Source organism: Camelina sativa, chromosome 20 (genome assembly GCF_000633955.1).
Source record: "Camelina sativa cultivar DH55 chromosome 20, Cs, whole genome shotgun sequence".
Taxonomy (NCBI): Eukaryota; Viridiplantae; Streptophyta; class Magnoliopsida; order Brassicales; family Brassicaceae; genus Camelina; species Camelina sativa.
Window position 1 is genome coordinate 19,205,005 of NC_025704.1, and position 13,791 is coordinate 19,218,795.

Here is a 13,791-nt window from a genome sequence, read left to right on the forward strand (position 1 = left end):
TCTCTTGTCACCTCACCACCCATCTCTCTCTTGTTCCCTCTCACCAAACACATCAACTTTGTATCCCATCTTCCCACATCAACCCACCACTACACTCCATCTCTCCCCCTTTATGTCGACATATCATCTCTCCACACTTCCTATTTATTACTCAACTCTCTCAACTCTCTCTACTCTCCCCTCTGCCCAACCCACAAACACTCACACCTTTCACTCTCCCTTGCTAGACCTGCGGAAGAGAACTGCTGCCTCCATAAAGCCACACTCCCGATCGAGCCATCATCCTCGTTGTGTCCGCCGCTGCCGCCATCCTGCTGTCATCCGAGTCATTCTCGTCCACCCCGCGAAGCTCTGCTCGAGACACTCACCAACCGCCTCTCCTGAGATACTATTCCACACCTCGTTCGAGGCATCAGCTCAAGCCGTCACTTCTCTTCATCCCGTCCAAGCCACTGCGACCATCTTGCTCCCGTCCGAGCCACTACGACCATCTCGCTTCCGTCCGAGCCACTGCGACCATCTTCGTTCCCTTTTGAGCCCTGATTCCCGTCGCCACTCTAAATTTTCGTCTGAGCCACTGTCACAATCTTCGTTTCGACCGAGCCACTGTCACTGCCTTTGTTTCGATCGAGCCATTATCACCATCTTTGTTTGTCTCGCGCCATACTCACTCTCATTGATTTTTTGCGATTAGTATTATTGCCCGGTCACTAACCTACTAATCTTTGATTTTGAGTTTGAATTGTCTTAGCTTTGCAATGTCTGACAATTTTTGGGACGAGATGTATGATTAGTATGGTTGTCAGATTCCAGGACGTGTTGCTACTTCTAAGCCGCCTACGCGAGGCGCTGGGTCAAGCAGACCAGACAAACTGCTCTCTAAGAGCAAGAGTCGCGGGAAGCAACCGACACAAGCTTCAAACTCAAAGGAGGACGGGAGTGATTACGAACAGGAGGAACCTGCGTTGCAATCAACACCAGCTCCCAGAAAATCGGTCAAACGGAAGAGCGCTGAGACGAAATTAACTCCCAAGGAATACTACGAGCTGTTCTAGCAGATGGAGTTTGAGGGAACAAGATATCCCCATGTTGAGACTATGCAGCAACTCGGGATTTGGGAGGATGTTCAGTATCTGATTAGGCGGTGCCATCTGGAGGGAATCATGAACACACCAAAAAGCGGATACAGGGAGGAGACAATTCAGTTCCTCTGTACTCTGGAGACGCATTTGTATGTGGATGAGCCGGGAATGATATTTGATGGAGGTCTGGGCTACATTACATTTCGCGTTCATGGCCAGTTCTACACTCTCAGCTTCAAAACTGTCGAAGAGATGTTTGGATTTCCCAGCGGAACGAGGACTACGCCGCAGTTCGATCGGGATGAGATATCCGCACTCTGGGCAACGATTGGGAGCACACCCACATTCACTTCCTCGAAGACAAAAGCGCTAAACGTGCGAAGCCCAGTGTTGCGTTACTTCCAGAAGGCGGTCACCAATGCATTTTACGCTAAAGAGATTAAAGGATACATGACAAATGGCGAGCTAGAGATGATCGATTTGGCGCTAAAGGGACTCTCATCCACTGCCATGGATTGCACCGCGCTGCAAGGTGACATATCCAACACTTCCGTCTCGCTCTACCTTATCAACTACATGCTGACATACAAGCATTGGGTCTTGCGACTAAGCCTCTACCACACTCCCGGAGTGATGTGCATGGGAGGCATCGTGACTTGGTTCCTTGAGGCTGCTGGCGTCCCCCTACACTCTGAATCGCACCCACCACGTTGGATAGACATCACCTACCTGCGACAGCTACGCACTTTGGATTGGGGTTTGAGGCATGGTAGGTTGCTCTACAAGTTTGTGCATCCTGCGGTCGGACCTTCGAGATTACTCCTCCCTTGCATCGAGTTGTCTACAATCTTAGGGGAAGAGCATATCGAGTTTATCCCTCCTACGGCTATCTTATACAACTCTGAAGCTGAAGAGGATCATGTCGACGTTGCGGAAACACGCGCAGACCAATGGAAGAAGACACAGAGGACTACCGCCCAGAGGACTATCGCCCAGAGCAGTTCCACTTCGAGGAATACTCGGATCCGCGAATGGCCAAGGGGGTCAGAGCAGCTCATAACAGACTTAACCAACTACAAGAATGGGGGAAGGCCAGAGACAAATTGTTGAGCCGATTCACCAAGAGCGTCATGAACTTCATGCGTAAGTTTAGCTGTTCGACTTCCACAACTGCAGTCCCTAGGTCTATCCCTGAGGATACCAGACCAATGCCAGGATGCCCTTCTGCGAACATAGAGCGAGCACCTACTCCGATTCGCTCTCCCACACGTCAATCTTCATACCTGCTGCGGGAGCGTCCGCCTTCACCCGCTCCTTCACTCCACTTATCACACGAGTCTAGGGAGAGACAGAGACGCGGTTCGCGAGGTTCCAAAGCCTCCTCAAGTCGTCGATCAGCGCGTCGTTCTGCAGATCAAGCTGAGCAAGAGGTTGAGCAACAAGTTGGGTAGCAAGGCGATTATCAGCCTACGGATGTGGTAGTATTAGCCTCAGACCATGGCGAGTCTAGAGTCGACGACATGCAGTGCGACGAGCAGCCGAGCACTTATCAGAACACGCAAGCGGTTGAGCAACAAGTCGACCAACCAGGTGAGACCACTCCTGCGGATCCCGAACACGGTGAAGGACAGAGCCAGTACCACGCACCAAATCTTTGGGCGAGCTCAGACTCCTTTTTCTACTACTGAGGTACTCCTACCTTCCTTTGTATATACCATTTCATTTCTGCGTTGTTTGTGTTGTGATTCTTAAATCGTCCTGCAAATTTTTCTTACACAGGAGACTGTGTAATTTAAGTTTGGGGGAGGGTTTGAGATCATGTATCTAATGTTGTGTTTTCTTATTTCAAATTTTTGTATCATATCATGCTTGCGTTTTCATCCATCTATTTGCATATAAAAAAATAAAAAAATAATAATAATAAAAAATTGAAAAAAAAAATCAAAAATTTCCACAAAAACAGAGTGTTCATGTGGTTTTCACTTGCATATTAGGATTGCGTTTAGGTTTATTCATATAGGGTTGTTGCATTTAGCATAGGGGTTGATGATGATTGTAACCTTGTTAGCATGCTGGATTCAATAGGATAGGATTAAAGCCCTTGTTCTTAGTTCTTTGATGCTTGTTGATTGAACCTGAAAAGTTAAGATTTAAGCATGTTTTGAATTGATATCATTCCCTATCTACTTGAACCTAATCCTGACTTGCAATTATCCTGTTATGCATTGAAGTTGAACTCATGCATACCATATACATACTTGGATTGTCTTTCACATTTTTACCACCCTTGTCAATCCAAGTAGCTGGTTCCTATCTTTGGAACAGTTCCCCGCACCCTTAACCAACCGTTCTTTCAAGCCAATTGTATTCTTGAGTGTCAGGCCTTTTTCCGAGTTGACCTTGTTAGAAAGTGTTGGGTTCTAACCGACAAGAGTAGGATCCTGTGTAGTTCTAGTTTGCGTTATCCGGACTAGTAGGACTAGGTGAGAACTCGATTTTGGGTATTAGTTATGGATTTGTGCAGAAAAATGAAGTGTAAAACGGAAGTAAAGGGTAGAAAGTTTTTAGGAGGGGGATGTGCTTTCAAATTTTACAAGTCTAGTAAAGGATTTGGGTTGACCGAAGTAAAAAGAGTAATTAGTTCTGGGCATGAAATAAAAAGATTAGACAAGGAAAAGAAAGTAAAAATGCTTATGATGTCTAGAGTCCTTAGAAGAAAAGAAAAAGAACCATAGTGATAATAAAGATTTCCCAATCTGCTAGAATGATAATAAGTGAACTTCTCCTAAGACCAAGTATAAAGAGTGAAAGAATGGGTTTGAGATGATGTTTCTGATGAAGGGTAGAGATAGGACCAACTTCGGTTTGGAATGTTCTTTGGGTAGACAGGACGCTGCTCTTGTATGTATCAGTTGGTTTCAACCTTTAGCCTTCTCTTAAGCTCAACTCATTTTTGTGAGAGAACCTTGTCATGTATTGATGAAACCACTCGAGAAGGAGACCATCTAAGTCTCCAACCCTTCACCCTAGCCAAATGAGTTCAACGACATTGCTTAGCTTGATTCACGGTTCTCTGTTAATGAATGTTAAAGGGAATGATTGATAGGATTGCATGTGTAAAAAAAATATAGAGTTCTTTCACCATGCATCATAGAACTAAAAACAAGGACCTTGATTCTAACTATTTTATTTAGCATGTTTTAGGTTCTGAGACCCCATCTTCACACCTCTTCTCCATACTCTATTCTTGATTGTTTGCTTGAGGGCAAGCAAAGAGTAAGCTTGGGGGAGTTGATATGTCTATATTTTGTCTCTCCTTAGCCTATTTTTATCATGCATTTAGCTAGGATAACTCATTGGTTTGCATCATTTTCTAGTTTTTTCTATACACTTTGCACGTCTAGGTAGCTCTTGCATCATCCTTGCATACATTGTGCATTTTGGAGTATTTCAGGTATTTAGGAGATGTTGCAAGCCATTCTCGTCCGAGCCATTATCACCATCTCCGTCTCGTCCGAGCCATTGTCACCATCTCCGTCTCGTCCGAGCCATTGTCACCATCTCCGTTTCGTCCGAGCTATGATGACATTGCATNAGCCATGGTCACCATCTTCATTCTCGTCCGAGCCATGGTCACCATCTCCGTCTCGTCCGAGCCATTGTCACCATCTCCGTTCCGTCCGAGCTATCCGTCCAAGCCATGCTCCTTAGCCTTCCATCCGAGCCATGATGACATTGCAATCCATTCGACGCACACGGACTCGATCGCACATGTCGGTTGGTTTCACACGCTTCAGGAGATTACCGAACCGACGCTTTACCTTGTCGTTTTAAGTTTTAGGGCTTTCCATGTTGGACTACTATATATACATTTTGTTAAGTCTTTGCGGAGACATCTTATCTTTTAATCTCGTTTTCGTTCCCAGAAGGTTTTTAACCTAGCATCCAAAACACGTTCTCAGACTTGTATTCCGATATCGTTGAGATTTATTGAGATTTTGCATTTGATTCCTTCTACAAAGTTGTTAATCTTATTTTTATCTATCTTATTATGCTTGATTCAATGATTTCTGTGTTTGCATCCTTGACTATGATTTTCGGATCTGAGTAGTGTGGTAGTTCTTGAGGATGGGATAGATTAGGTGGAGGATCTTAGGATGTAGAGTGTTTAAGCTTTGATTGTATGATTCCCTTCTGGACTAGAGTTAGAATTACTAGTTTCTCTCTGATCAATTGGAACTAGGTTCGAGACATTTCCGCACCCAAAAGGTGTTTGATGAAATGTCTGACCAACTAGTGCCAGAGACTTACGTTCCTAGCCTAAGAGATTAGTTGTCTAGGATGTTTGTTGACACGAATGAACTTGTCTGTCATGCCTGCTCGACCACGTTTCTCTAGCGAGAGCTAGGTATGGAAGTGGTTGAGTCTGAGTAGCTTTTGCCAAGAGATTGGATTAGCTAAGTTGTGATGTTCATTGTTTAGGGATACTTTGCTTGTGGTATGTTAAACACTCCTTAGACTAGGATACTCCACTGACATCAATTACCCCATCCTTAGGACTTCTTTCTTTCTGATTTTTATTACATTCCTGGAACTGTTTCGTTTGTTCATGCTTAGAATCGTTTGCGTTTTTATTCACTTTCGCTTCTTGTCATGCATTCTTGTTTCTAGTTCTGTGACTCATTTCCGTTTCGCATTTTGATCATTCTAGGACTGTTAGATAAAAACACTCTTTGAATTGGCTTAACTTGTGACATCTTGATTGCATTTTGAGTGATAGTAAACTTTCCCAACTGGATTGACACCTTAAGTATTACAACACATAAGGTTAATTGAACCTACTAGGAGACACAAAAATCTTAGTATCAGATGCTACAGGAAGGTTGGGTGTGTCTGGATTACAAAAGTGTACAGAAGCCATTCATATTTTGGCATATGGCTGTGCAGCTGATGCGGTTGATGAATACCTCCGCCTCGCAGATAGGACCGCAATGCAATGCTTGGAAAATATTGTGGAGGCAATTATATATATGTTTCAAGATACGTACCTAAGAAGACCTACATCAGAGGATCTCCAACGATTACTCAATCAAGGAGAGGCCCGCGAATTTCCGGGATGATCGGAAGCATTGATGTATGCATTGGGAATGGAAGAATTGTCCAACAGCTTGGAAAGGACAATATTCTCGTGGATCTGGAAAACCTACAATCGTTTTAGAGGCTGTGGCGTCGCAGGATCTCTAGATTTGGCATGCATTTTTTGGTCTTCCAGGTACTTTAAATGATATCAATGTTCTTGACCGTTCACCTGTTTTTGATGACATCTTAGAAGGTCGAGCTCCGAGAGTAGATTACTTTGTCAATAGACGACATTACAATATGGCTTACTACCTCACTGATGGTATATATCCGAAATGGGAAACATTCATCCAATCAATTTCACTTCCACAAGACCCGAAAGCATCATTATTTGCAATGTGTCAAGAAGCTGCCCGAAAAGATGTCGAACGTGCTTTTGGAGTCTTGCAAGCTCGTTTTGCGATTGTTAAAAATCCTGCACTTTTTTTGGATAAGGCAAAAATAGGAAAGATAATGCGAGCATGTGTCATATTGCACAATATAATAGTAGAATATGAACGAGATGGATACAACCTGTACAATGTAGCAGAATTCCATCAAGGAGAAGGAAGCAGGTCTTCATATGTCGAGTTAACATATTCTACAGATAGGATTAACAATCTCGGTGATGTGATGGGCGCTTGGAATCAAGTTCGTGATACAACGCAACATCGACGGCTTAAAGCTGATTTGGTTAAATATATCTGGCAAAAATTTGGTATAACTTAATATTAGACCGATGCTAATTATGTTATTCATAATGCTTTCATATGTTTCTATCATTCTATGTTTTTTTTATTATTATTATTGTATTCAGTTTTAAGTTTGTGACTTTTTTAGGATTGTAATATATGTTTAAATGTTTTTTTAATATAATTTATTGGGAAATTACCTAGAATCTATCTATATATATAAAGTTGGCTTTTTCTCACTTCTGGTGCTGCCACATCAGCAGCTCTTTATTTAATTTTTAGGGTCTATTCTTAAACACTTATCCACTAAGCAGTTTTTAATTAATTATATACTAATGGGCTTCAGAAATTTGAGAGTACCTGAATCCTTATATTTTGATAGTATGTATTTTGTTATTATATTTTAAAATAAAAAGTCCATAACATTACCAAAAAAAACCATATTATCAGCCCAACAGACTCTAGAAAAGTTAAAGATAGTTTATGTTCTTCTACCCTAATAAAATCATTGATGAAGTCTAGACTTCTCCGTCGTATCATATGATGGCTCGATTCCCTCTCCTCTTCTCTACCGTTTCATCTTCATTTTCATGGTATTTTCATCTCACCTTCTGATGCATTAAGTGCTATTCCAATCGCTACACTTCTCCATCTTCAGCTTTGTAAGAGTTCTCAATGATTCCAATCGTAATTGTAACGGCGTGGATTCTGAACGGTAAAATTTGTTTCAATTCCCTCTTATTTAATTATTTCCCCACTACTACATATTCTTATTGTATAAATTCAGACATCGCTATATAAGTTACCATCTCACTAACGCAGTTCTCTACTTCCATATCTGACTAAAAAAACATTGCGACGACCATGGGAACTCCTTATGTTTCTTTTGCAGAGCTCAAACCTGGACGCCTTCACCAACGGGTGGTGGGTTGATTCGAAAAAATCTTAAAGGAATGGGAAGGATATGAGCATCCTAACGATGGGGCAGTTGTGAAAGGTTTGCATTTCAGATTTTATCACACTGATGTTTTAACCAGGCATAATGGTTTCTTACAAGGCTTTTATTTGTTTCTTTCTTGTGGTGAAATTGATTGGAAAACTTCAAGATGAAACTGTATTCCTGAAGAAAGGTCATGGTGAGAATGAGGAACTGTTTGAGTTCAAACCAGATGAAGGTGGCACCGCCAATCTCAACTGTGTACTTTGAGGTTGATCTTGTGACTTACGACAAGGTTAGTGTACTTTTAGATGCTTATGTTGTTTACAATTCAGCCAGTAAGAAAGTATAAGAGGCCAACACTTGGTTGTTATTGGGTTTGTAGGAAAGGGAATCGTGGGACATGAACACTGAAGAAAAGATAGATGCTGATACTAAGAAGGAAGAAGAAAACTCCAAGTTTAAAGCAGGCAAATATGCTCTGGCGTCCAAGAGATACGAGAAGGTATATAATAATATGAACTGCCCGTTGATATGTGAGTTTTACAGGAGAGCGAAAGCATACGTGGAGTTGGCTGATTTAGACTTCGCTGAGTTTGATGTCAAGAAGGCCCTTGAAATCGATCCTAACAACATGTTCTCTCTCTTAGTCTTATACACCTCTTATCTATATCCAATTTAGCCTTGAGTAGGTGGATAGTTTTTTGCAATGTCTTCTCATACACTAAAGTCAACATTGTATTTGCTATTTTATTTTCAAATGACAGGGAAGCTAAGTGAATCCGGAATAGAGGCAATGAGCACCTGAGCCCTTGAAAACGTTCCAAGCACTTTGCATTTTCTTTTTCTTCTCTTTTGGTTTGTTGCAATGTTTGTTTTTGGTTTTTCAAACTGAGCGTTAGTGAGATTTATTAAACAGGGGACTTGTATGACAATAATAACATTAGACTTGAGCTAGAAATTTATTGCATGTGTTGCTTTTGATTCTCTCACCTTTACACTTATCACCAGTGACGTAATTATAGAGGAAAGTTAACCACACTATACAACATGGTTAACAACTTAACATACAATAACATTTCAAATAGAAGCGTAGAATATAAATGAAACGACCGACCTTTTTTATTTTTTAATAAATAATAAATAATATATATATATATAAATAAACTACAACTAGTGGTCTCATACCCACTAGCCATCTAACCACATTCACAATCAACAGCGGAATAACATAGATCAATATCCAATAATAAACCAATAATAACCAATAACAATCCGATATTATAGCAAAGGCAATATCCCAATACCAAACAACAAGAAACATGAAACCAGCAACCTACCAATGTTTCTAATGACTCAACTCTAGCAACCTAGCAATGCCAGACAACATCCAATCGAGTCCCTAGAACATCCTCCTCTTCATTGCCTTGATTCCACGATCACACTTTGCCTTTACCTGCACCACAAACACAAATTGAGATGCATGAGTATTTGATAAACACTCAGTGAGGCAATCCTCCCATCTACTGGGCTATACACACAAGCAACAATAATTCCAAAGTTCCAAAACAAGCAACAAACAAACACACAAACCAGGAAATCAAACATCGTCTCGCTGGAAGGGAGGTGTCGACCGACACCAGCCTAGTGTCGACCGACACTGGCTCAATGGTGTCGACCGACACTACCCCACAGTGTCGATCGATGCCCAATTTGCTGGTGTCGACCGACACCAAGTGGTGTCGATCGACACTCCCTCTGCAACTGCGATCCGCGCGAAGTCGGGAGTCGAATCTCGCTCCCAAATCTCCTCCAAAACGCCCAATACTCAATACCCAAGCCTTATACCTCCTTAGGAACATGTATCAACCAATCCCAGCAAGAAAAAAAACACACAAACAAACAACAACAAGCAAGAACAAGGGAATCAAAGGCTTAGATTAGCCATAGTCATGCACTCACCTTCTAAAATGAAAATGAACCGTTAACTATCAAATCCCTCCGGTTAAAAGCTATTCCTAGGAGTCACGAAGCTTCCCACAAAATTTCAGCACGATCAGATCTCAGATGAAACCGCAATTGATCCCGAAACTCCCGCTGGTCTCAAACCGCGACAGAGAAGAAACGCCCCACAAAACTGCCGATATCTCCTAGAATATTAACCCAAATTCACTTCTGTAAAAAGAAGAGTGTACGAAAATCTCTTAGCTACAATCCTACTAAAACTCAATACCTTTAAAAACGATTTGAGTATACAGATCCTCCTTCTCCCAAACCCTGACGATTCTGTTCCTTTTTGCTTTGAACACCAAAATCAAGTTTACTCTTCCTTCTCCTCTTTCTCTTTGTTTTCAGCGGCTAGGCAACAACAAAACACGACCTAGGTCATTCTCCCACTTAAATATCACGGTTTAATCGTTTTCTCTAAACCAAACCGGTCCAAATTGATTAAAAACTTAATTTGGTCGAATCAGAAAATCAGTGGTGTCGACCGACACCCCCTTGGTGTCTATCGACACCCTCACCCAAAACACTCAAATTGGTTTGCGGGTGTTACAATTCTCCCCCACCAAACTGGATTCGTCCTCGAATCTCGAACAACCATCAGCCAAGGACTCCCGTGCAACCGTCTCCACGGCCCGCACTCCTCCGACTGATCTACAGAAGGTCACCTCTAGGCGATAGACTCACGCTCCAGGCGTCATTTGCTCTTGACTTTTTGGACTTTCCTTTACTCATAGGCCTAAACCTTGAGTTTTATTGGCTCCTCATCAGACCTAAGTCTGCATGCCAAATGTTGGCTCCTCATCAGGCCGAAGCCCGCATGCCATAATATATAAGGAAAAGTCCAAACTCGTCTCTCAGGTTGCTCCCCTACAGCGCGCCCCCGGATCGTCATCCGAAGTCGATATACCAACCATACTCCCGAGCCACAAAGTCTCTGAATATGGCAGTACTAGGAGAACCTAAGTCCCCCAAGAGTCGCGAGCAAACAATTCTGAACACGTCTGAGTCCTATCCCTATCCAGGTTTCCTTCCCGTGGCTCGCGTAAAAACATCTCAATGTCCTACCAACCACATATTCCCTCACTGGAATACCTCATGACCACACAAGGATCATATACACGCCACAAGGGCCGCCACAAAGGCCAAACAAAATGTCCTAAAGAGGACCGCCACCAAGGCCAAACAAATGTCCTAAAGAGGACCGCCACCAAGGCCAAACAAATGTCCTAAAGAGGACCGCCACCAAGGCCAAACAAATGTCCTAAAGAGGACCGCCACCAAGGCCAAACAAATGTCCTAAAGAGGACCGCCACCAAGGCCAAACAAATGTCCTAAAGAGGACCGCCACCAAGGCCAAACAAATGTCCTAAAGAGGACCGCCACCAAGGCCAAACAAATGTCCTAAAGAGGACCGCCACCAAGGCCAAACAAATGTCCTAAAGAGGACCGCCACCAAGGCCAAACAAATGTCCTAAAGAGGACCGCCACCAAGGCCAAACAAATGTCCTAAAGAGGACCGCCACCAAGGCACTCTGGCTAAACAGCCCGCCACAAAGGCCATCTGTCCCGAAGGACCGTCACAAAGACCATCTGTCCCGAAGGACCGTCACAAAGACACTCTGGCTAAACAGCCCGCCACAAAGGCCATCTGTCCCGAAGGACCGTCACAAAGACACTCTGGCTAAACAGCCCGCCACAAAGGCCAAACAAATGTCCTAAAAAGGACCGCCACCAAGGCCACACAAATGTCCTAAAGAGGACCGTCACAAAGACACTCTGGCTAAAAAGCCCGCCACAAAGACCACACATTGTCTAAAAAGACCGTCACACACGGCACACTGACTCAAAAGTCTGCCACTAAGGCCACACACAAGCCCCCCTTTAAGGCTCTCCACCGCTAAAATGGACAAATTCTAACTCCCATAAAACTTTCCATATTTAGCACTTTCCATTTTTGGAAACTTTCCACTTTTGGAAACTTCTCCTTCAGGAAACTTTCCTTCACAACCCCGCCTCACGGAAACTTTGTACCCCAACACCACCTCATCTTGTTACTGAGTCGCACAACCAACCACCCCAAGCGACCGAGTAACAAGAGAGATGGGCTGGAATACTCCATTCCCGCTCCAGCCACGGATTACAGATGGGACCAGGCTAAACAAGCTCAAGTCGCGGCTTGCTTCTCATACCACTTCTTGAACCTTGCCTTCATCTTTGCCTCAGGCTCCCAAGTCTGCTCCTCAACACCATCACAGTCCCACAGGACTCTCATCAAAGGAATCTTCTTCTTCCGAAGTTCCTTGATCCTCCTCTCGAGAACCCTCACTGGTCTCGCCTCCAAAGTCATGTTAGGCTGAAGATCCTCAGGAATCTTAGCCAACACCTCCTCTCCCTCACGGAGACACTTCCGCAACATAGACACATGGAAAACCTTATGGAATGCACGCATCACCTCAGGTAACTCCAATCTATATGCCACTGGTCCAACCCGCTCAATCACTCTGAATGGACCCATATACCTCGGACTCAACTTAGTCTCTGACAATGACCTGTTCGGACCCCGCAACATGGCCATCTTGAGGTACACTCTGTCTCCTACCTGAAACTCAAGATCTCTCCTCCTCCTATCTGCATAACTCCTCTGCCTATCCTGAGCCTCCTTCATGTTCAGCTTGAGAACCCGAATCTTCTCTGAGGTCTCCTGAACAAAACTAGCGCTAAACATGCTCCTCTCCCCCACCTGAGTCCAGCATAATGGTGTACGACATGGCCTCCCATACAAAGCCTCATAAGGAGCCATCTTAATACTCGCCTGATAACTGTTGTTGTAAGCAAACTCTACCAGGTTCAGGTGATCTGCCCAATGGCCACCCCAATCCAACACACACATCCTCAACAAATCTTCCAGCGTCTGGATTGTCCTCTCAGACTGTCCATCTGTCTGGGGATAATAAGCTGTACTCATATGCACCTTAGTGCCCATCTCTGCCTGAAATGCCTTCCAGAACACCGAAGTGAACTTAGAATCTCTGTCAGACACAAAGCTTGCTGGCACCCCATGCAATCTGACTATCTCCCTCACATACTTCTTAGCCAAGACCGCTGCTCCATCAGTCTTTTAATGGCCAGAAAATGTGCTGACTTAGTCAACCGATCCACAATGACCCAAATAGCATCAAAAGTCTGTGACACTAGCAATCCTACCACAAAATCCATCGTGATCATATCCCACTTCCACTCTGGAATGGGTAGACTCTTTAGTAATCCGCTTGGAACCTGATGTTCAGCCTTCACCAGCTGACACACGTCGCACCTCGCGACCCAACTAGCTACAACTTTCTTCATCCCGACCTAATGATAGTACCTCTTGAGATAACGGTACATCTTAGGTTCTCCTGGATGAATAGAAAACATGCTCGCATGAGCCTCCCTCAAGATCTCCTATCTCAAATCCTCATCCTTGGGCACACAAATCCGACCGTGCACCAAGATAGTACCATTAGTTGAGACATGATACTCTGAATCAACATCCTTAGAGACATTCACCAGCCCCAAATCTTTCTCCTGAGCCAACCACACCCTGCCCAGAAGATCCGCTCTATAAGCCGCCTCCTAACCCAATGGTTCTCGAGAAAATCGCACACAAGCTCAACGCACTGATCTCCCCTACCAGAGACTTCATCTCCTGGTCCTGTAGTAATCTGCCAAACCAAGGAAACTCCTGATCTCAGTGACATTCTGTAGTCTAGGCCAATCCCTGATAATCTGAATCTTCTCTGGATCTACAGAAACTCACTATGCATAAACAATGTTACCGAGAGAACCCATCTCATGCTTCCAAAAACTACACTTGCTCAACTTAGCAAACAACTTCTGCTTCCGCAGCTTCTCCAGAACTGCCCTCAAATTCACTGCATGCTCCTCAGGACTCTTAGAAAATACCAGGATATCATTG

At 43.6% G+C, this 13,791-nt stretch overlaps 1 protein-coding gene across 2 annotated transcripts; it reads left to right on the top strand.

Annotated features, from left to right (window-relative positions):
- On the top strand, window positions 7,405-8,777 carry LOC104771250 (peptidyl-prolyl cis-trans isomerase FKBP62-like). 2 transcript variants are annotated; one of them, XM_019242006.1, is made up of 4 exons: window positions 7,412-7,607; window positions 7,785-8,124; window positions 8,215-8,334; window positions 8,597-8,777. In XM_019242006.1, exons 2-4 carry the CDS (start codon window positions 8,026-8,028, stop codon window positions 8,603-8,605), a joined length of 228 nt encoding a protein of 75 aa, XP_019097551.1. In that variant the 5' UTR covers window positions 7,412-7,607; window positions 7,785-8,025; the 3' UTR covers window positions 8,606-8,777. The 2 variants fall into 2 exon arrangements, with proteins under 2 accessions (XP_019097550.1, XP_019097551.1); XM_019242005.1 differs by lacking the exon at window positions 8,597-8,777 and having other exon boundaries at window positions 7,405-7,607; window positions 8,215-8,583.

Bases quoted from the DNA above. Each gene is read 5' to 3' on its own strand.
- LOC104771250 (XM_019242005.1), top strand. From the start codon at position 8,026: ATGGTGAGAATGAGGAACTGTTTGAGTTCAAACCAGATGAAGGTGGCA. The intron at 8,125-8,214 runs GTTAGTGTACTT...TTGGGTTTGTAG, and splicing joins ATCTTGTGACTTACGACAAG to GAAAGGGAATCGTGGGACAT.